Genomic DNA, 22,445 nt, shown 5'->3' on the forward strand with positions numbered 1-22,445 from the left:
TAGTGTCCCTTGCTGGAAAAGCAAATGGCTGGTGCTGAATCTCCCTTCCCGTGTGCTGTTCCTCCTTGCTGAGGCTTATAGCTTTTGGTTTGCTTTGGCTTTCTGCTCATTCTCGCAGTCTCTGGAATAAAACCTCCAATGAAGGAAGCTGATTAGCTTTTCTCTGAGCTGGATTTGGAATTAACACTCAGACATTGGTCTTCTCGGATCCCCATGGCTTGTACTTTTTGAGGTGAAATATGCCAACACAGTTTCACCCAGGAAGCTTCTGGGGGAGAGGAACAGACTTGGGAAAGGATCACTGCAGGTGGGATAGCAGGGCTTTGCCCCCAGCAGTCCTGGCACCTGTGCAGCTCTGCTTGTCAGAACTCTCCTTATACTGCCTTCCTTGCTCCAAACTCATTACTGGGATAGAGGGCGGAGAGAAGGACATGAAGCACAATGCTCAGGATATTAGATATTATCTAGTGTTTCAAGAATAAAGGTCAGCTTTGAAAGAGGCCTTGTGCCTGCTGTATATATCAATTGCTTCCAGGGATTAGATATCAAAAGCCCAGAGCAGAAGCTTTACTACCTCATGGGAGTTGAGCCCTTCCTTGGAGTGGCAGTGCTTGCTGTTGCAGGACACCAGAGGGTACTTGGCAGACAAAAGCGAGGCAAAGAAGCTGGAGAGATCCTGCCTGGGCTGCTCCCAGTGTCCAGGGATAGGGAGGGATGTCTGCTTGCAGATGATGGTTTCCTCTGCCCCTTTCTCACAGTTGCGTCAGCAAAGATGGCCAGGGAGAGTGTTTACAAGTGTGTCCTTGCTGAGTGCTGCTGCTGCTCTGTGCCAGGAGTTTATTCCTTGTCTAGATGATGTTCACTGGGGCTCTGTCATAGCAACTGAAGCTAAATTGGTCTCACTCCACTTGTTCTGACCTGGGGGTTTAAGTACTACTTTCCTTCTCTCTACTCTCATCCCCAGCTTTGAAGCAGCCCATGATGTGGCAGCTGGGGACCATGTTTAGAAGACGGGAGGCTGCTGCTGCTGTTAGGATCTTTCCTGGTAGTATTAGAGCTCTGAGTGAGATTTTGGGGGCTGGAGGGGAGTTGTCATTCCTTCATTGCCACCTCCCCAGTCACTTACCCCTGGGTGAGGGAGCCATGATGGCAAAGTGATGCTGAGGCTGCCTCTGCTTGCATGTCCCAGTAGGACAGGGCTTCACTGAGCAGCTGCCTGTGTGCCCAGAAACAAGCAGCTTGGCTTAGCTGCAGAACTTTATCTGTTGAGGCATGAGGATGTATCTATCCTGTGGCTGGACCAGAGGCTGTGCTTGTTGTGGTGATGTAGCAAGTTGCTGAGGGGCAGAGGAGACTCCACACTGCTGTGGTGTTTGCCCTGTTGAGGACCCTCATCATCTCTCTTCAGAGCAGGAAAGGTTTCCTTGGCATGGGATGGGAGATGTGTGGTGGAGCGCGAGTGCTCCCCTTGTGCCCTGTTGTCTCTTACACCACTTGAGGAGGGTTTGTCCCACATCAAGTCCCATGTATGTCACGACATGAGCTATGTTGTAATCTCTGAGCTGCCTTCTGTTATCCTGCACAGCAGCTCTAGTCGGTACCTTGTATGTAAGGGTGGTGGTGTCAGTATTTCTCAAAGGATATCACATATGCGTCCCAAACTTGTCCTCCCCACTGTGCCAAGCTCTGCCCTGCTTTCCTCTTTCCCAGGTTTACAGCTGGAAGTGGATTTCTTTGCAGTGAGAGGATGGTACTAGCAGAGCTAGGCTGAGCAGATGTTTCAGCTGGGGTAGGGTGGGAGTGAACATGCCCTCACATCATGGTTAAGGGCAGAAGAGGGCTGTAGGGGGTAAACAAAGCACTTTTACAGCAGGCTGCTGTGTTGCATCAAAAGTTCCTGGAAAGATGATAGGTGGGAACTGGCTTTCACCACCTCTCACTGAAAGAATAAAAAGCTTGAACATTGTGCAGGTCCAGTCCTTAGTGGGACTGTCCTGTGCTCTTCAACTCCTTTGTCCCTGCTTAGCCATAGGCTGCTCAAGTGATGGCCTGGTCCTGTCTGATATGAGATATTGGTGCTTACTGGGGTCACTGGGCCCTGCTGTTGCCTTCTTGGATAAAGGCAGGTAGAGGTCCTGCCGTAGCTGGGCTAGGTGGGTGACTGGAAGGCAAGGAGTATAAAGGCCATGGAGCAGAGCCACTGCAGAAGGACGGGTGGTCTGGTGTATCACCGGCGCAGCCTGTGCTGCTGCTGCTTCAGGAGAGGCCTGGCAGAAAAAGCTTTTAGGTGTTTCTCTAATTAGTGTTTTCCTTATTCTCACTCAGGTATGTATCCTTGTCTCACCGCTGGTAACTGAGACAGTTCTCTGGCTGCAAGTCACAGGTCTGGTGCGTGTCTCTTGACATCCATTTCTATAGTGGGGTTACGTAGCTTCTCCTCTGCAAGAACCTTGTGCTTGGTACAGAGGAGGGATCTCAGGTGTTCAATGCTGTCTGTCTGTCTTGAGGTGTTTCTCTAGTTGTCTTCACCTTAGCATCAACATGCTCGTGGGTGTTCCTTCATTTATTTCTCCCACTGCCACCTGATCAGGCAGTAGCTCTGGGACAGTAAAAGGCAACTTCCTGATTTCAGTGTGAACAGCTCACTAGTTCATCACCCACAAATTTCAGCTGTGCTATTCAGTATAGCAGGTTATTTTTAAGCACTGGATGAAAATAAGCTGCTTTTAAAGCCTGTAGAAACATTTTCAAGGCATAATCTTCTGTTTTCTGAGACCGTCTCTTATCTCTTAGAATGCTTTTGAAGTACTTCTGGGATTTATGATACTGTGTAGATTCCTTAAAAACAGCCAGATTGTCCTGCGTTGGGGTAAACAAGCTTTTGTGTCTAAATTTCTAGATGGAATTTACTATCTGCTAATGGGTCTTCATCTGTTAGTGGGACAGATTTTTTTTTTTATGAAGCCAAACATGATCTGTTGGAGAAACTGTAAAAATGCCAGCCCTGGCCTGAGCTGCTGGTTCTGCTCCCTTGCTGTTTGGAAACTTGCTCATGCTGCAGAAAGCTGTTCTATGCAAAATCAAAACAGGGTCTGTTGATGTTATTTCTAGTCCTTTGAGAAGATGACTTACTGGTCACATGTGCTGCTATGAGGTCATTAGGAAGTTTCTCAAATACACAATTTGAGAACCGATGACGCTATTGCAGAAGTATGCTCCCTCTGCGATGTGAGATGCAAAACTCTCTGAAGTACTTCAGTTTGTAATAGCTCTGAGTGGGATCTGTTATTGTGCATATTTGGGCTCATTCCAGTGAAAAAAGTGTTTTCTGCTTTGCTTCATCCTTAGATTGATTAGTGAATGTATAGCGTGGGATCAAGTTACATTTCAGAGGGCATCCAGCAGAGAGCCTATTTCTATGTTGAAGTGCTGAAGGCATCAGTGAGTAACTGCAAGATCATCAGTTTTCTAGCAGTGCTTTGTGTGTCTATGGCGCTGTCCTTCCCCAGGGAAAGAAGCTACTCAGATCTGTTTGGACTTGGGCCATTGCTCTTCCCAGGGCTGTGGGAGAATGGGAAGCTTTCTGTACAGCCTTGATGTTGCTTATGTGATGTGCATCTGCTTTGATGCTTTTATTGGTGTCCCTCCTGGACTCCCTGTTCCTGGATGTCTAGCAGTACCTTCTGTCACAAACTGCCCTGTGTCCTCCAAAGGGAATTGTTCTGGTCCCAGCTTACCCCAGGGGCCTGTATCCAGCTTGGTCCCTGTGCATCGTGATGTTGACAGGGCAGGCATCCTTATTTTGGCAGGAGAGTGCCTTGTAAGTGTGTTACCTGAATCAGTAACACAATCGTGGAGTAGGGCTTCCCAACCAGGAAAGGTTCTCATACCTTTCCACCTCCACCCTACTGCTGGTCATTGTGTTTCTGTCCCAAACCATCTATGAGCCTTAGGGATTGTCCCATCCCTCTGAGATGATTAACACACTCACACATGGACAAATTACCCAGGGGCAAAAAAGTAAATAGTTTTCTGTTCTTGGTATGGAGGGGTGGATTGTGTGGCTGAGATGGCATAAGGAGGAAGATGGGAGCATTTGGCTGTATGTGACCATGGCTTACAGCTGTATTTTCCAGTTGGCACTTAGTGTGGGCACAGGGTAGTTCATGTCTGCTTCCTTTTTTCTTTTGAATACCTGCTGTAGTTTAACCCCAGCCAGCAACCAAGCACCACACAGTTGTTTGCTCACTCCCCCCAGTTGGGATGGGGGAAAGCATCAGAAGCGTAGAAGTGAGAAAACTTGTGTGTTGAGATAAAGACAGTTTAATAAGCAAAGCAAAAGCCTGGCACACAAGCAGAGCAGAACAAGGAATTCATTCACCACTCCCCATGGAAGGCAGGTGTTCAGCTGTCCCCAGGCCAGTAGGGCTCAGTCACATGTAATGGTGACTTGGGAAGGCAAACGCCATCACTCTGAATGTGTTGTCCTGTGTCCCATGCCCCCGCCCCCCCCCCCCCCCAAATCTTCCTTCTTCCTCCAGCTTTACATGCTGAGCATGATGCTGTATGGTGTGGAATATCCCTTTGGTCAGTTGGAGTCAACTGTCCCATCTGCATCCTCTCCCAGCTCCTTGTGCCCCTCAGCCTGCTTGCTGGCGGGGTGGGGTGAGGAGCAGAAGAGGCCTTGACTCTGTGTAAGGATTGTTCAGCCGGAACTAAAACTTCCCCTCTTATCAGCACAAATGCAAAACACAACTCCTGCTAGCTACTGTGAAGATAATTAACTCTACCCCAGCCAAAGCCCTGGACTTCAGGTGAGCGGACTTTGGCCTGTTCAGGGCTCTGCTTGGTAGCTGACCATGGGATAAAGCCCTGGAGGGACGAGGGGCCCAAGAAAGCTGGTTGATACGCAGGGATCACCTCCACCTCCTCTGAGTTCAGGAGTGGTGCATCCCAACAAAGAGGAAGTCAGGTAAAAATGCCAGGAGGCCTGCGTGGATGAACAAGGAGCTCCTGGACAAACTCAAACACAAAAAGGAAGCCTACAAAGGGTGGAAACAAGGACAGGGAGCCTGGGAGAAATACAGAGAAATTGTCCAAGCAGGCAGGGGTCAAGTTAGGAAAGCTAAAGCCCTGGTAGAATTTAATTTGGCCAGGGATGTCAAGGGCAACAAAGAAAGCTTCTATAGGTATATCGGTGATAAAAGGAAGACTAGGGGAAATGTGGGCCTTCTCCAGAACAAAATGGGAGATCTGGTTACCTGGGATGTGGAGAAGGCTGAGGTATTCAACAGCTTCTTTGCCTTTGTCCTTATGGGCAAGTGCTCTGGCCACACTGCCCAAGTCGCAGAAGGCAAAGGCAGTGACAATGAAGAACTGCTCACTGTAGGAGAAGATCAGGTTCAAGAACATCTAAGGAACCTGCAGGTGCACAAGTCCATGGGACCTGATAAGATGCCTCTGCGGGTCCTTGGGGAAGTGGTGGATGAAATGGCTAAGCCACTATCCATCATATTTGGGAAGTTGTGGCAGCCCTGTGAAGTTCCCACTGACTGGAAAAGGGGAAACATAACCCCCAATTTTAAAGAGCGGGGAAAAAAGGAAGACCTGGAACTACAGGCCAGTCAGTTTCACCTTGGTGTCTGGCAAGACCATGGAGCAGATCCTCCTGGAAGCTATGCTGAGGCACATGGAAAATAAGGAAGTCATTGATGACAGCTGATACAGCTTTACTAAGGGAAAATTGTGCCTGACTGATTTGGTGGCCTTCTGCGATGGGGTTACAGCATTGGCAGATATGGGAAGAGCAGCTGATGTCATCTACCTGGAATTGTGCAAAGCATTTGACACTGTCCCATGTAATATTCTTGTCTCTAAAGGATGTCTCCATGGAAAGACATGGATTTGATGGATGAAGTACTTGGTGGATAAGGAACTGGCTGGATGGTCACACTCAAAGAGTTGCAGTCAATGGTTTGATGTCCAGGTGGAAACTGGTGACAGGTGGTGTTCCTCAGGGGTCTGTACCGGGTCCGGTGCTGTTTAACAGCTTTGTCAGCAGCATGGACACTGGGATTGCGGGCACCCTCAGCACGTTTGCTGACAACACCAAGCTGTGTGCTGTGGTTGATGTGCTGGAGGGCAGGGATGCCATCCAGAGGGACCTTGACGGGCTTAAGCGGTGGGCCTGTGCAAACCTCATAAAGTTCAGCAAGGCCAAGTGCAAGGTCCTGCATGTGGGTCAGGGCAATCCCAAGCACAAATACAAGCTGGGTGGAGAACAGATTGAGAGCAGCCCTGAGGGGAAAGACGTGGAGGTGTTGGTTGGTGAGAAGCTCACCATGGCCAGCAATGTGCACTTGCAGCCCAGACAGCCAACCAAATCCTGGGCTGCATCAAAAGAAGCGTGACCAGCAGGCTGAGGGAGATGGCGTTCCTCTCAAATCCCAGTGGCCTTGTCACCCAGGTGAGCGTGGCCCCTGGCTGCTGCACCCCAGGGCTCTCCAGCGGCTGCAGCAGTAGCTTTGCAGCAGAGCCCAGCTGTGGGCAGGGGTGGCAGCTGGAGGGTGGTGTGGCAGCCCTGTGGCTGTGCCCTGTGGTGGTGCCTTACTGGCATGTGTGGGTGCTTGCCCCAGGGTGCCCGCAGCCTCCAGGTCTGGGAGGCCACATCAGTGCCTCCTGTGGCTCCATCTGCTGTGCTTCTGCTTGTCCTGCCACCATGGAGCCTCAGCAATGTCACCTGCCTGTGTCACCTGTCACCCTTGGTAGTTATCTCTGCCCAACTGCCACGTTCTGGTGTTGAGTTTTGTGTTTTCTCTCTATTTTTAAGTGGAAAGGAAATGAACGTGGTGTCGTGCAGCTGTGTGACAGCTGGGTTTGTGATCTTCACTCCTGTGGGACCCCAACCAGAGGAAACCAGTAGAGGTGAGCTGTTGTGATGAACATGCATCGAGCCCTGGCGTCACTGCCCTCTTCCAGGAAAGCCTTTGGAAGCAAAAGTCCAAATGTCTGAGAAGTGCCCCCACTCTGCTCTTTGCTTGTGATAATCCCGCCGGCTGGACTTGCTTAATAAATGACTAGTTCTGTCTCTGCTTTTTACCTTTCTCCCATGGACAAGACGGGCTGGTGAAGAGCATGAGGAGCACGGCGGGGTGATGCCTCTGCCAGGATTTTTCCCGCGAGCGCAGGGAGCAGTGTTAAACAAGAAGGTGCAAGCTGGCTCCATGGTGCTGTGCTGGGGCCTGGCTTGCCCCTGGGACTACACGGGCCCTGCTTCCTGAGCAGGAGAGCTGCTTTATGTTGTGGTTTTACTAAATGAATTCAAAGCTTGGCCTTCCTCCAGGCGAAGTCTGGGCCAGGTGCCAGCGGAGCAGCCCCTAGGGAGAGCACTGGAGCAAGGAGGGGCCAACAGCAGGGAAGAGCAGAGGAATCCAAGAAGGCAGATTTGCCTAGAAAACAGCTCTGTTTCCATCTGCTCGGTCAGGAGTTGCTATAGGAACTGGGATGATAGAGGCAGGGCCATCTCCTGGGCCTGTCTGTGTGTGTGGAGGGAGGGAGGAGGGAGGAGTTACTCAAGTTTGAACATATCATGTGTGCTGGTGGAAAGTTGCAAAGAATGTCGAAACTACAGCCTGGCTCAACCTGTGGAGTTCAAAAGAGACATGGCAGTTGTTCCCTGTGCTCAGCAGGCCCCGGGCAAGGCAGGTAGGGTCCTTTCGGCTTAACTCAGCTTGCGGTCGGCTCTTTTCTGTTGTTGGATAAAGCACAAATGCCTTCGGAGACTTGCTGGAGGTGGAGGGGGGTTTGTAGAGGTGGCAGTGCTGGGAGGTGAAGGCTTTTCTCCCTGGGCTGGAAGGGAGACTGTGGCTCTTTGCACCTTGTTTTTCATCCCACAGCTGTGGGAGGGTTTGCACATCGTGGGTATTCCCGCAGCGTTGCATGCCCACGGCCCTCTGGGATTTGTGGGATCTTTTGTTGGGTAGAAATGTGAAGCTGGCTGGTGTCGTCCTGCTGGACAGAAGTGGTTTCTGGGGCTGTGGCTCTCTGGGAAAGCCCATGGTGTTTGAGCTGACAATCAGACATGCTTGCCTGAAATGTTTCAGGGCTAAGACTGAGTCAGATATGCAAAAGCTGGAGCTGGCAGCGAGTTGCTTGTGGACGGTGGGAAAGTGGGGAGGACACGTTCCTGCCCTCTGAGCCCAAATGACTCCTGCCCCATGTGAGTTTTGTGGCTGTGTTGCCTGTGTTCACTCACCTCTTCTCTTGAGGAGATGCAGAGCTCTTGACGCACCTACTGCAGTTTTTGTCACTGTCAAACTTTCTCAGACTCACATTGAGCCTAAAACACAGGCGTGTGAATGCGCAGGAAACTGCTTCTGAGAATCCTTGTTTTTAGGGTTAACGGTGGGGCTCTCCAGTAGCAGCCCTTCCAGATAAAATCTAATTTCCCCAATAAACCCATTTTTTTAGGTGCTGAGAACTTTCCAAAATAGCTGTGTTTCTACCAGAGCATTCCAGGATCGCTCACTGCTCCACAGGTATTTATTTAATAGGTTTGGGTGAAATTTCATCTGCCCTTTTTGTGTCACTGAGGATTATCTCTGCTGAAAAAAAAAAAGTGGGTAGTGTTGTTTCTCTTTTTGAGAAGCTGCACAATAAGCTGCTGAAAACTGAAATGCGATCTTTATACACAGATGCGAAGCTTGCCAAACTGGATTAGATCACAGCCCACCTACTCAGGCACCCATCTTATCTCAGGCAGTGGCTCCTTGGCACATTGCGCATAAAAGCCCGAGAGCTTCAATGCAGACACATGTGGAATAACTTGCCTGCATAGGAGATAACTTTCTGGCCATGTTAATTACTGGTTTGCTTATGCCTGGCTAGATGAAAATTTATATCTAGTGTACTCTTTTACTCTGCTAATGGAATCGCAGATGTTCTTATTATGTAGATCCACTTCCAATATTTTATTGAATTACTCCCACGTTGCTCTGTGGCAGTATGTCCCAGAGGCTTCATGTGCATGGTATGCTGTGGAATTTCATTTCCTCAGTTTTAATTTGTTGTTTTTTGATTTCAGTTGATTTTCAATATGGAAAAGAGGTAAATGGGATCCTTTTTTTGGTCTAGGCGTCATTATTTTATGTACTACTTTTTTTTTCCCCTTAATCTCTCCTGTTTCTCTCATCTTTGCCTCAATCCTAGGATTTTTGTACAGCTACCTGCCTTCTGTGCAATTGCTAAATCTTATTACTACTTTGTGAGTCCTGTTTTCTGGTCTGCCTTGAGAAAATTTGATCAGAATCAGCCATTCTGACTTTCCATAGCTGTGAAATATTGTGAGAGGTTTTTCAGTGTTCCTGTAGTTTCCTATGTTTATAAGGAAAACATTTGGTTTAATTGTTTGAAATATTGTGGTAAGCACAGATCTCTAGGCTGTCTATAGTCATGCTAGGTATTCTGTTGGAACATTTAGTTAATTGAAATTTCATCTCTGTACATGAGAAGTTATATTTTATCTTGTAGACTTACACTAGTAAGGAGTAAACCCAGCAGAACGTAGTTAGACCAGTCTGGAAATACTCACTGGAGTTTGCAGGCTTGCTGCAGCAATTTCAGTGGTTCTGTAAGCGTTGCCCCTCACTGCTCCCATCTTTGCCAGGCACTTAGTAAATTAAACTTTGAAAATGTGTTGTGTAGTTAAGAGATTTTGCTGAAGCAGGATGTAACCCTGTGCGTACCCAGACTTTGCTTTCTTGGTTAGGTGCGCTGATGCACGTTCTGCTTAGCCTCTGAAGTGATGCACACTGAGGACACGACTTGCCTTGTCCTCGCTGGTGCAGGCCAGTGTTAGGGAGGGCAGCCACACTTCCCGCTTGCTGCAGTTTGGTATTTGGAGTTATTTCAAGCTGTGGAATGCATTAAATGATGATAATTTTTGCTGCTTTCTGATATTGGAAAAGCTTCTTCGAGTTTGGTCTACTTTTGTAGAGATATGGCATAGCTTTTTGCATTCATAAACATTTTTTTGGTAAGACTCCAGCGGAACCAGCAGTGCTTCTCGAGTGAAGGGTGAAGTCTGTGTGCCAGTGACAGGTGCACTGAACTTTTGTTTTATGAATACGAAGAGACGTTTTACAAAACTCATAAAACGCAGCTTTTTGTAGTATCAGCATTTCTGTGGTGGTTTGATGGAAACTAGATGGCCAGCTAAATTAGTAGATGTTCCAAAATAGTGTTTCTGGTTTGATTTTTCACTGAACCATCTCTTAGTTTGGCTTCCACCCTTGCAAAAATCAGCAGCTTCTCAGCTTGGTGCTGGGTACTACGTGCTGCTGTATGCAACTTTGTTTGCTTCTCTTCTGGTTTTGCAAAGAGTCTGTTCCAGTAATCATGTTTTATTTTTTAAAAAGAACCCACTAGGAGCAATTTGGGAAAAAAAAAAAAAGGTGCGGATAAATAGCTGTTACTGTGAAGTATTTTGGAAGGTAGGCAATTAATAAGGAAAGCAGAAGATAAGTGAAAAAGCATAGCAAATACATCTCAGGGCACTGAGAAATATTTTGATATCTGTATAACAAAACAAATTTCATCCATGGTGTTTATATTGTTGGGAAAGCTTAAAAATACCCAACTGATTGCTAATAACAATACTGAGCAGCAAAATGTTTCCTGTGTTTGGGGAGAAGCTGGATGATGTATTCTCCTTTATGAGAATATGGAAATAACCTTCCATTACACTGGTAATGAGGGAGGGTGTTAAACACAAGATAACATTTAAAAGTCTTTGGAACTTGAGCAAGATTGGAACCTGTTTGTTTAAAACAAACTGGCAAAGCAGCTTTCTGAATCCTGCCTGCTAATGTGTAATAAATCTGGGAAGACCGAAGGAGTTCCAGAAGTTTGGGAAAACGTAAATGTAGCAGTGTTTTAAAACAGAGTGGGAGCAGGTAACCAACAGGTGGTTGAGACTAACCTCCATAACCTCCATCCAGAGCGAGATCTGAGGAAACCAGTGCATTCCTAAATCAATGTCAAATTAAAGAAAGAACATGCTCAGTGATCCATGTGCTCTGATGGAAAGCAGATCACGTCCGAAAAGTCTTCAGATTGTGGTTTTTAATGAGATTCCTGTACTGGTTGCCAAAAGTAACTGCATTGACATCATATATCTGGTTCCTAAGTTCCCTGCTGTTGACCAAACGCTGCTGCTCCTGGGAAGCAGAAGAGGCTGTGCTTTGGAAGTGGGGGCAAGTCAGGTCCCTGGGGCAGCTCCTGGGTAGCACTGTGAAGGCAGGTCCCCCTTGCCCTGGGCAGGGTCCCATCTCTGGCATATCCTCATGTCCTGCCGGGGTGCCTCACCACTGCTGGTAGCTGGTGGGCTCTGAGCTGAGAAACACCTTCCTGAGCAGTTCTGGTGGTATCTGGCTTTTGTTTGCTGTTAGCGTAACCAGTCCCTGCCCTCTTGCTTGCTAATGTGGCAATATCTCAGCTTCCATTTGGCTGATCAGTATGATGTTGAATAAGTAGATTTAGAAAGTGCCACCTGATACCACTCAAAAATAGTTACCGGTGGGAATGTGATCCGTGCAGTGTCTAAACAGAGGGCTGTGGAGTAGTGCTCTAGTATCACTATGGGACAAACTCCGTTATTCCCTGGTTTGCCCATGAAGAAGCTGGTGGGAGTCGTAGCAAAATCTGGCCAGAGCTGCTCCACTGCCTGGGTGGAACCTCGGTCTCACGAGTGGTGACTTGGGAGCAAATTCTAAGTAACTTAATACTGAAATTTGGCTTCGCTGAGGAGGCTGATGGTGGTTTAGTCAGGACAAGAGAAGGCTGTGGGATGTCTAAGAGCAGATTATCAAGATGACAGAAACAGCCTTTTACTGAGGTGTGTAGCAGGAGGGTTGACAGTTATCTTCAACTGCAGTAACAGGAGGTGCTGTCCTAGTGTAAGGAGGCGTGAAGTTTTCCCTCCGCAGACAGTCAAGCAGTGGAAGAGGTTGTCCAGAGAGGTGGAGGAGCCTCCATCCTTGGGGTTTTTTAAGACCCAGCTGGACAAAGTCCTACATAGGCTGCTCTGAAATTGGTGCTAACACTGCTTTGAGCAAGAGGTGGGATTAGATGTTCTCCTGAGGATCTCCTCCAGCCCGAATAATTCTGCAACTCGGTAACCTGATCTCCTTTAGAATACAAATTCGAGTACAGTTAAGTAAAAGGTTATGGTGGAGCCCCTTGAGAGTGGGGAGGGAGGAAGGTGGTTTAGATTGAGTGCTCTTAATATTCCATCTGTCACCTGTGTGGTTAACATGTCATATATATGGTTGCTATGTGAGACTCACAGTGGAAGATTGTAGTTCTTGAGAGGACTATTGCTAACTTGTAGTTGATATGTTTTAAGGATAGTGTAAAAAAAAAAAAAAAGAAAAAAAGCTGGAGAGATGCCAGTGTAATGAATAGAGTGAAAATGTCCATGTGCCAGGTGCTCTCTGGTGCCTGTTCTGTGTGGGAAGGAAGCTCTGGTAAGGGTAAGGGACAGTGATCACCACTGCTTGGGCACATGGAAGAGAATTAATTGCAACTTCTGGTTTGTGCACATCTTTGGTTTTCCTGCTGCTTCTGTCATATGGAAGCAATGGGCCTGGAGGCTGCTTCTCAGTTGAGGGGACCTGTGTTTTGGAGGGCTTGTTGGAGTGCATGAGGCTCACCCTGCCCCTGCTGCTGGGTTTAGGGTTCCTGGGGGATGGTGTGCATTCATGTCCTGTGTAGTGTCGCAGCGTGCCTGGCACTTCTGCCTGGGTCATGGGAAGTACCTCCAAGTTCCTCAGTTGAGATAAGCACAGTGTACTCTTGCCCTGGGGTTGATGGGGAAGGGTGTCTGTGTTTTTGGATTAGTTGAGTGAACAACCACCAATAGTTAGTATGGTGAATTTGCATTTCCTTATCTTTGGCTTTGCATTTCTAATAGTTTCTAATTTTGGTTTCTACTTCGGTTTCTAACTTTGCATTAAATTCATTTGTTCATTTATCCCAAAGTCTGGGTTTGTGTCAAAAGTGCTGTCTGCAGTTTTACAAAGTGAGGACACCCCACTCCTGTGGGGCTGGCCAACAGGCAATGGGAAAATGCTGAAAGATTTGTGGGTCTCCAACTCTTCTGCAAAAACACAACACCTCCGGGCTGTAGATAAGGTACTCAGTCATGTTTGAGTCCATGGGCTGAACCTTCTCCCAGTATTAAATGGTGATGTCATAGGTGACTGGAATGCTGTTTTTCTCCTAAAATTTAGCAAGAGTGAGGTGTCACTTTTTTTTTAGAATAGCCCTTTTAGATGTTTGGTTACAATGTGGAAAAAGATTCAAGCCCTCCTCAGGGCATTCCTGTCACCCACCCCTCAAGAGGGTGACAGTAAAGTACACCCAGACCTTGATGTTCCCATCCTTCTGCCAGTGCCTGAGACACAGCTCTGTGGTGGCCCTGTCCCTGCCCTGAGTGCCACTCCTGAATATGGTGGTCTTTTTCTTAGCCCCACGTGTTCTTTTGTGTCTCTTGTGATGACAGGTTGCTTTTATCTGTCCAGCCTTGTTGCTGCTTTGGACATGGCTTTGTGGTGTCACTGTTCTTGCCCTATGTCCCCCACCGCATTCCTAACATTGTCATGGGTTTTTACTCTTTCTGCCCATCTCTGTTGGTGCCTATATCCAAGATGTCCTGTTGCAGCCTTGCACTTCATGCCAGAATCTTGCTGGGCTGGCCCAGCTCCCCTGTTACTGTCTAGCATGTTGATTTTTGGTGTCACTGTTTGCACTTGGGTTTGTCCAGGTGTCACCCATGTGTCATGCAGAGGCCTCTCCCTGTGCTGCCTGGTTGACTGAGTCTAGGGATGGCTAGAGACCATACTCTCAGTGCACCTAAGGGACAACTTGTTGCTGCCTTCTCACAGGGCTCCTGCACACGTGGTGTGGCTGCCTTGATACTGGGCTCATCCGTTCACCCTCCAGTGGCTCTGCTGGAGTGGGTGGTCACCTTCTCACGCCAGCAGTGCTGCTCTACTTTTTTCCAATGTTGTGGCAGTTGGTGCCACTAGAAGATACTACCTTTCCTTAAGGTTACTATCCCCATGCACTCTTAGCGTGATGTTGAGTTGCAAAGGCAAAATCTTTGTTCCTGTTGAATAGGAATGCGTAGAGAGGAGATGACTGGGGCTTAAAAGCTCTCTTAAAAACTAAAAATTGATACCAGCAGCAAGAATTGTAAACTAAGCAAAACATTTTAAGAAGCGATCAGAATCCTTTGTGCTAAGCATTTTCTTCAACAGATTGTTTGGTCCAAACTGGAGCTGCATGGGCTGTAAAGTATGTGCTCCAGAGGAAGACTGCTGGGTTTGGGGTATCCCAGGTTAATTCTGAGGCAGAGAAGTGTTCCACCATCATGCTAGAGCTAGAAAAATAGAAATCATGCTTTCCAGCCTCTTATTCAGACTTCAGATATTGCCCCATGAATTCCTTTAGGAATGCTAGGAGATACCATGCAATCCTCCTAATAGTTTCTGAACCTCTTCTGAGGAAACTTTGATTTAGGGTAGGTCCTCTTGTAACACGTGGTGTGCATCATACATGCAGAGCTGTAAGTATCCATCACAACCGGGGAGTTTCTTGGTGCGGTGCTGGGCATCTGTAATGGGATTCCTGCAGCAAACCCTAAGGTCCCATTCCGAGGTAATGATCTGTGAAGGAACCAGTTAAAACAAATGCCTGTTTCAGTTGGGATCTAGAGAGGCTTGCAAACATGCCAGACCTCCGTAATGGATCTCTGGAGGGAGAACAGTACCTGGAGGAGCTCCAAGTCCCACCTTCTTCGTGCACATCACTAAAGAATAGCTCCCTCCTGCACCCACTGTGCTCAAAGGCCCCATGCTGCGCTGGGGATGGTGCTGGGTCACAGCGAGCTGTTTCTCTGCGGAGAGATGAATTGGCTTTTTAGACGTGGTATCTGCTGGGTATATTGGGAAAAACTTCCCTCTTTTGCATTTTCTTAGTAAGTTTTTTTAGCAAGTAGATTTTTATTTTTTTTCCACTCACAATGATTGTAACAGGATTTTATTCTCCTGTAGCCAGCTGTTAGCAATTAGCAACTTGATCCATTCAGTCCTGAGAACAGAGTTTAACACTTTCTTGCCTCTGTGAGTATGTTGCTAATCCTGTTTTTGCTGGTTTCGGGCTTGTGCTATAGTTTGGCACTTTCTGTGTATGTGTGGGCAGGTCAGGAAGAAAGGGCCGAGTACAGCAAGGGGCTCTAATGCAGCTGAAAGAGGTACAAATAAAAGTATCAAGTCATCTACCCAGGAAAAAATCATTAGGAAGATGATTTCCAAAGCAGTTTGGACAGAGGCTTATATATAGTAGTATATTCCAGTGTGTTCTAGCACTGGGAAGTGTGCAGTTTGGGAATCCAGTCTACTACTAGCTGAGATTTAGACTCAGCAGAAATCAACATCAGTAGTTCTTCAGAGATTTCCGGCAGTACAAGCTCCCAAGTGGAGCTAAGGCTTCTCTAAATTATGAGGCAGGAGAGAAAAACACTCTTGATGACCTCGCTCAAGAGAAGAACAGCTGCAGTGGAGCACCAGAAGATGAGAAATGACACTGTTTGCTCCCTGTGTGCAGCACCTCTCCCAGGACAACCCCCAAACATGCTTCAGGACTGGGAACTGAGTGTGTTGGGAAGAATAAACCCAGCACAGCCTGAACCCAGCTGCTGGGGTCCTTGTGTAGGGCTGAACTGCTGGAAATAGTTCATCACTGCCATACCAAGGTGAGAATTTGTCTCGCCAAACTGTGGCTGCCTGGGAAGGATGAGGCTAGTGCAGCCAGCCATTTAGGGCCTTCCCTCTGTCATCACTAGGGATGGACATATCCAGAGAGGATTCACGCTGCTCGTCTTGGTAGGGAAGGGCCAAATTCAAAACCAGCTTTTATAGGCACAGAGCTGCAGGCAGGTGAGCTCTAGAGCCAGCTCCGAAGCTTTCCTTTTCTCTCCTGGAGGCCAGGCTGGCCTCCATGGCCACGCTTTCCAGTTTTGGCTTGCAGTTCCCCCAGGCCCACGCTATTTTTGTGTGACGTTCCAAGCTCCACATACCCATCAGGTTCTGGGCAGCCCCTGGTTCCCAGGGTGTTGGCTGCAGCAAGCAGGACATGGTGGGACAGGGACAGCCACAGTCTGTGCTGCCCCAGCCTGCACCCTTCCTCCAGCGCTGGTTGCTGGCTTGGTGGCAGGAGCTGACATGGTGTGCTTGGGCATTTCTCTGTGACTTCCCTTGTTCACACTCCACCCTGTTCTTTCTTTCCTCTTGTTATTGTTTACATTCTGATCACCCCGTGCCAGCGGTGAAACGCTGTGGCTGGCTATGTGGCAGTAGCATAGGTGTCACTTAGAATGTGGCATGAGCTCTGGGTAAAGCAAATGGGCATTTAAATTATTATTATTTTTTTGTTTGTCAAAAACAAAACATTTACCTGGTCAAATGAGGTAACGGTACTGTTTGTGTTGCATGGATTATGTTGCTGTGATATTTGTGGCCGTGGTGATGACTTGCATGTCATTTTGAGAGGATGAGAGATGCTTCGCACAGCTACTGTTTCGTCAAAAGACAAAATCCCTGCGCGAAGTGTCAGCTTCCCTCCGGGTGAAGCTGGGCTGTGAGCTCTGCGCCGATGGCAGAGGGTGGTGGGTGCTGGGTTGTTCTTGTGCTCTGCTGCAGGCATCTGCCTCCCTGCTGTTGGTCTTTCCTTGCTGGGCTCTCGGATCAAACGGGAAGCCAAGGCATCTGAACACTTAGCGATGTCTGGGGTTGCTCTCGCTTCTTTTTTTTGCTCCAACAGTGGTCTCTGGGCCTCTGCTAGCCACGCACAATGACTATTTCAGTGCTTTCTGGCCATCCTTTCCCCTAACCCTGGACAAGTTAGAGGGAGCTCCCAGGGTGTTTTGGTGGGAGCTAGCCTGTACCTTTATGGATGCCTGGTCCTCTCCTTGCTGGCCAGGCTCTGAAGGAGTTAATGAGGGCATGCAGTGTATGTGTGCTTGTCCTCTGCCATCTGAGGGCTCCAGTGTAGCTGGCAGCTTTTAAACCTCTGGCTGAGAAGTCACCTGGGAGATGTCTCCAAGCTGCTGTTCTCCTGCCAGGACCTCTTTAGCTCTGTTCAGAGGCTGATCCAGCATGGGGACCCCCAGGAAGGATCTTTAGCCCAGGCTGCACCCATATGGTATAGCTGATCTGGGTAGACACCGAAGTGATGGGCAGGGCACCCTGTACACCATGAAACAGCGCTCTCCTGTGTTTCCCATAACCTTTCCCAGGAAGGTAGTTAGAGTTAAAGGCTTTAATGTTCATGACACTTTCCTTGCTCAAGTCCTGTGGGTGCAAAGTCTCCTCTAGTGCTGAACTCTCTCCAGTTCCCCCTTGCAAGTCTTGTGCTGGGAGCCTCTGGGGCACCCTAGCCATCACCTGCATAGATGAACATCCACCAGATCTGTCTTTCTGCTGCAAAATGTCTTTACAAAGTCTCCCTCTGCATGGCTACAAGAAGCCTCTGCTCCATGTTGCAGTCTGCCATGGGATGGTGGCAACTGGTATGTTTGCATCAGAGGTCACCAGCCTCACCTCCTTCCTCCACCCCCCATTTCGTGGGGGAAGGTGACCTTTGATGCACACACAGCTTGAGAGTGCTTGGTCAAAACCTCTTTTCTGATTGCTGGACCCTCCTGCTGAGATCGGGACTGCCTTTTCTCTCCAGTGCTCTGCTTTTGCACACTCACCACCTGAGATGCCACAAAAATCACAAACCTTGTCAGCTGCCTTCCAGCCTCGGCCAGGGCAGTCACATAGAGTACAAGAGGTGACTGAAGCAGGAGGGGTCCTGGCAATTGTAAGGTTGGTTTGTTTGTTTGTTTGCCTGCATTGTTGTGTGACTGAGCACAGCACCACTGGGCAGTGTGCACTGGTCATTAGTTTCCCCTCCTGCATGCCTGTTTGGCTCTTTTCCCAAGAAGGCCCTTAGTTGTTTTTCAGGCTTGGAGCCATCTTTTCTGACAGAATCCAGCAGGGACAATGGCCAGTAGCAAATCCTTAAGAAAGAGAATAAAAACCGGGCAAGCTTCAGTGATTCTAACCCTGATTTAGCTTCTGGGCGTCTAGCAATCTGTGGCTGGGGGATTTCCTGAGCCAAAGGTTTTACCTTTGGATTTAAGAAGCTGTGGTGTATCTTTTTGTTGTGAATATATCCAATTGTTTTGGTATCCACAGCAACTCATGGCTGTGACTTGTACAGTTTAATTACGTTGGGTGGAAAAAATACAGCCTTTTGTTATGAATCTCTGAGCTAATGGCATCTGATGTGCTTGCACGCATGTATGCACCAGCACAACGATGGTCCCTTTTGTAGCCTCTCTTTCTTTACTAACAAATCTGAAGATTCAGTTTTTCCTTTTTACTACCACTCTGAGGATTCTTGAGCAAACACCCTCTGGTCCTGACAACTTTGCATCTACTGATTTGTTCTGTTATCTTTTTGCTTGACGTTTCAATACGAGGCAGAGCCTCTAACCTGCCTTCTGTAAAGCTTATCTTCCAGGATGGGAAGCTCCCAAGGCTCTTTGTAGTGAATGTGGACACGAAGAATTCACATAACTGCTGATATGACCTTGTGTTCCTTTAGGTGTTATCATGGCTTTCCACTGAAATTGCCAGCATTTAAGCTCTTTGCTATTTTCCTTGTTTCCAAACAGGAAATTAAGTGTGCTCGCATGTGTGAGTGCACATGCTCTTTTGGCAGCACTGTGAACATGTAGGAAGAGATTAGTTACACCCTGTTTTAGACATTTATCTTAAGGCTGTATGACAAGTTCCTGAGTGCCCCCTTGGCTACTTGGAGTAGATGGCTGGTGCAGATAGAGGTGTGTGTTGCATGGATAAACCCCGCTTGGGGATCCTGGTCGGACTATCCAGGTTCAGTACTTGTTAACATGATAAGGAAAGTGAAGAATCAATGGGGGAGAGATGATTTTGCATTGGACTTGTTTAAAAGCAATTAAGAGAGTATGTGTCTGCACAGTAGCCATGGCAGCTGAGCTCCTAAAACCTGAATTACATTAATAGCTTTAGATACGTTATAGGTTGTCAGGCAATCATTAGCTCTTCGCTAAGCCTCCTATCAGGTGATGGGTCAGAGTAGGGCTGAGGTCAGGACACTCTTAAAGACATGGAAGGTTGCCCAACCCATCATGAGGCAATGTCAATATAGCAAGTCTGCAGCACAGAGAAGTCCTGTCTTTGGAGGGCTCTCATCTTGTGTTTCTGCTTTGTCTTTCAGAAATGTAGATGGCAGCTGCTGTTTTTGAAGGATTCGCACCCATCTGACCCTGCACAGCGCCTCCGATTGCTACCATGATCTTCTGCATGCTGCTGTTGGCCTCACTGCCTGAGCCATCTGGCACCGAAGTCAACCCTGGTAGGGAGCTGCCAGCCTGGGAGAGGACTCTGATGTCCCACCTTTCATACACTTGTTCTTAGCCTTTCTTTGCCTCCCATGATGAATGCATATGAATGTAATGAATGCATGTAAATGTAATCACTAATGTAGTTCCTGAATGTCCCCCTCTGGACTGAGATGGCCAGTCTTCCTCAACAAGCTGTGCTGGAGCGGGACATCTCTCCCAACAGTCCCAGGAGGGCTCAGGCACATGGATATATTCCTTTCTTTGCCCACCCAGAGGGTCTTGCGCTCTCAGCAGGCCTGTCTTGAGCTTTGATTATCACTTCATTGCTTTGACCATGCGACCTGCAGAGAAAACCTGGCTCTAGACTGGCTCAGAGATACTGTGCTCGCTGTGGAAGGGAAATTACCAGTTAGCAAAGCATAAGCCACAGCACTCCAGCTGGTGACAAGGGTTCTGGAGAGACAAGTGTGGAAGGAAAGTTAGAAAACCCTACCTGGCACAAAGCTAGGGTGGAGATGGGGATATGAGCCTATGAGTCCCTGTGGAGGGCATGACCTCTTATCCTACAGCATTTGGCCAGTCGTAATCATGAAGGAGGTGAGTAAGATAATGGTCTGCAATATATTGCAAAAATTCCTGTAATGAGGTGGTTTGAGCTGGAGACAGTCTGTGAAATAAATGAGTCTAATCCTTTCCCAGCTTGGCTGAAGGTGTGGTGAGGCAGCAGTGCTACCCTGAGGGCCTTTGTTAGCTCTGCTGGCTCTGGCTCTGTTTGTTTGGAGCCCTCTGACTGTCTGGCCCTGACCCTGCTCTGGCCTGGGGATCTTTGCAGAGGTTTGAGGTTGTGCCGCAACCAGTGAGAAGTGAAGCGAGGCCTGTGGGGAGCTCAGCAGGCACCCCTGTGCTCCCCTGTTACACTGCTGCTCCCTGCACTGTACACCCCCCCATGTGTCCAACTTTGAAGTGGAGTTGCCATCTGGTTCTGATGCTTAAAAACTAGTGGGAGAAGAGGGAAGACAGCAGCTAGGGGGTCAGTCACATGCCAGTTCCTTTGGGGGGGTGGTAAGAACAGAAGTTAGCATACTCAAAGGTGCAGGAATATTTCCCCCCAATACCCAGACCCTGGGAGGTGGGGTGGGCTTTGAGCACAGGGCTGTGGTGCCACCCTTCTGCAGTCATCTTTTCCACCAAGAAATAAGCATGTAGCTTTGTTTGTACCTCTCAATTCTGCCTGTGGCTTCTACGAGCAGCTTTGCTTTCTCAGCTCCCACAGTGCTCAGCCACCTCTTACGTCCAAGGGGCTGTGCCCTGTTGTTCCCAGCCAAACTCTAGCACACCTATAGCTCAGCTGATGCTCCTTGGCTGTGATGCCCGCAGGCTCCATTGATCATCTTGACCTCCTGCTCTTCTCCAGGAGTGGTCTGAAGCACCTCCTGCATTACCTTCTAAATCAAAGGGCTGCTTTGTGGATGATTCAGACCTATGTAGGAGGGATCCTGTGGATTCCTTCTGCCTAGCATCCGTTGTTTGACCTCACTAACAGAGGTGAGCTTCATACTTTTCTGAGCCTCAGTGTGTTCTGTCTGCATGGCAGGTTAGTGTCATAGTCATAGCATAGTAAAGCATCAGGGATAACTGAGCAGGAGTCCTGGTGGCACCTGAACAGAACCTAAGGATGGCTTTGGTCAGGAGGATTTACATTTTGGTGAGAGCCACAGTCTTCTGCCAGGGACACTCTGAATTCCATTTGTCAGCCTGGAGTTTGTGAACTAATGAGTTTTGTGAAGGATTGCAGTAAGTCCCAGTGCCCCCAAGACCTTCCCAGCCAGCTAGCTGTCCATCTGGCATTGCTGTATGGTGGGCACTTGACCTTTAAATAAGGTATGACCAGACAGGACTCACACTGCAGAAACACAAAAACATTTTTCTGCTTTCAGCTGACAACCCCACCCTTTTGGAAAATCTTTGGATATTTACCCTTAGTTTAGCAACATACTAGCTTTCCAGGAATAGATCAGATTGTACTGGTCTGTGGTGGGATAGTCTGGGCTAGTGTGGTTTACTAAACTTGCTGCTCCGTATTGGAGCATGGTTAGAGCTCCCTGTTGGCTCTCAGCAGCCACAAACACCATGCTTGATCCCAGTCAGACACAGTTTACCTCCCAGTGAATTCTTCTGTAGACAGGCCTCGTAGGAAACCTCAGACATGTGAATGAATGTTCTGGGTGAGACCAGAGGCCTCTCCAGCTTGGTGTCCTGACTCCAGCAGGGTCTGGTCCCAGCAGTGCTTTATCCCAGGTGTGCTCTCGGCTTGCTGCAGTCTGCTGCTTAGGAGCATTCTGAGCTAGCACTTGTGTATTTGCTTGTGGTAGCTGTGAGTTTGTCTCCAGCTGACTTTTGAACCCATGTGAGTCTTTGGCATTTGGAGCGTTTAACAGATTTAAGGATGTGTATGTTGTTTTTGAACTCTACTACCCGATCTTTTGATGCCTCCCTGGTTCTGGTATCTTAAGAGACAGTGAGTGATTAATTGTTCAGGGTATAAATTACCTTTGTCATACTTCAGTAATCGCTTTTGTAACAGCGAGGCTGCAGATCTTCCCTTTTGCATCATCTGTGTTGCCTTCTCTGCCTTTTGATGGGAGAAGGAAGGAGTAAGAGCTCTATTCCATGTCTGACTGGCATGTAACATGCATACAGACAGTGGTGTAATAGTGTTTTCTAGTTTTTGTCTGTATTCCCTTTGCTTTTTTCTATATTAAACAATCTGGTATCATCAGCAAACACTGCCACCTCACCACCCATCTCCTTTACAAGATTATTTAGGAATATACATAACACATTTGTTGGTAGTGTGCCTGCTAACAGCTGCAGCCAAGCCCTACTGAAACAACCTATTTGCAAACATTGCTACGTTGAAATCTGTCAGGTAGTTATTCAGCCTGTGGCT

General features: G+C 48.0%; 1 protein-coding gene across 6 annotated transcripts in view; it reads left to right on the top strand.

Annotated features, from left to right (window-relative positions):
* LOC130155165 (discoidin domain-containing receptor 2-like) overlaps window positions 1–22,445 on the top strand; it is a 61,244-nt gene that overhangs the window by 10,530 nt on the left and 28,269 nt on the right. For 3 of the 6 annotated variants that reach the window (XM_056352169.1, XM_056352172.1, XM_056352173.1), the window contains exon 2: window positions 19,369–19,506. In XM_056352169.1, coding sequence (XP_056208144.1) covers window positions 19,443–19,506 — 64 coding nt within the window. In that variant the 5' untranslated portion in view covers window positions 19,369–19,442. Of the gene's footprint in view, window positions 1–6,794; window positions 6,925–7,551; window positions 7,705–8,469; window positions 8,538–19,368; window positions 19,507–22,445 lie in introns of those variants that run through there. The other 3 variants (XM_056352170.1, XM_056352171.1, XM_056352168.1) reach the window with 3 other exon arrangements.

The sequence above is a fragment of the Falco biarmicus genome, chromosome 9, assembly GCF_023638135.1.
Source record: "Falco biarmicus isolate bFalBia1 chromosome 9, bFalBia1.pri, whole genome shotgun sequence".
Lineage (NCBI taxonomy): Eukaryota > Metazoa > Chordata > Aves > Falconiformes > Falconidae > Falco > Falco biarmicus.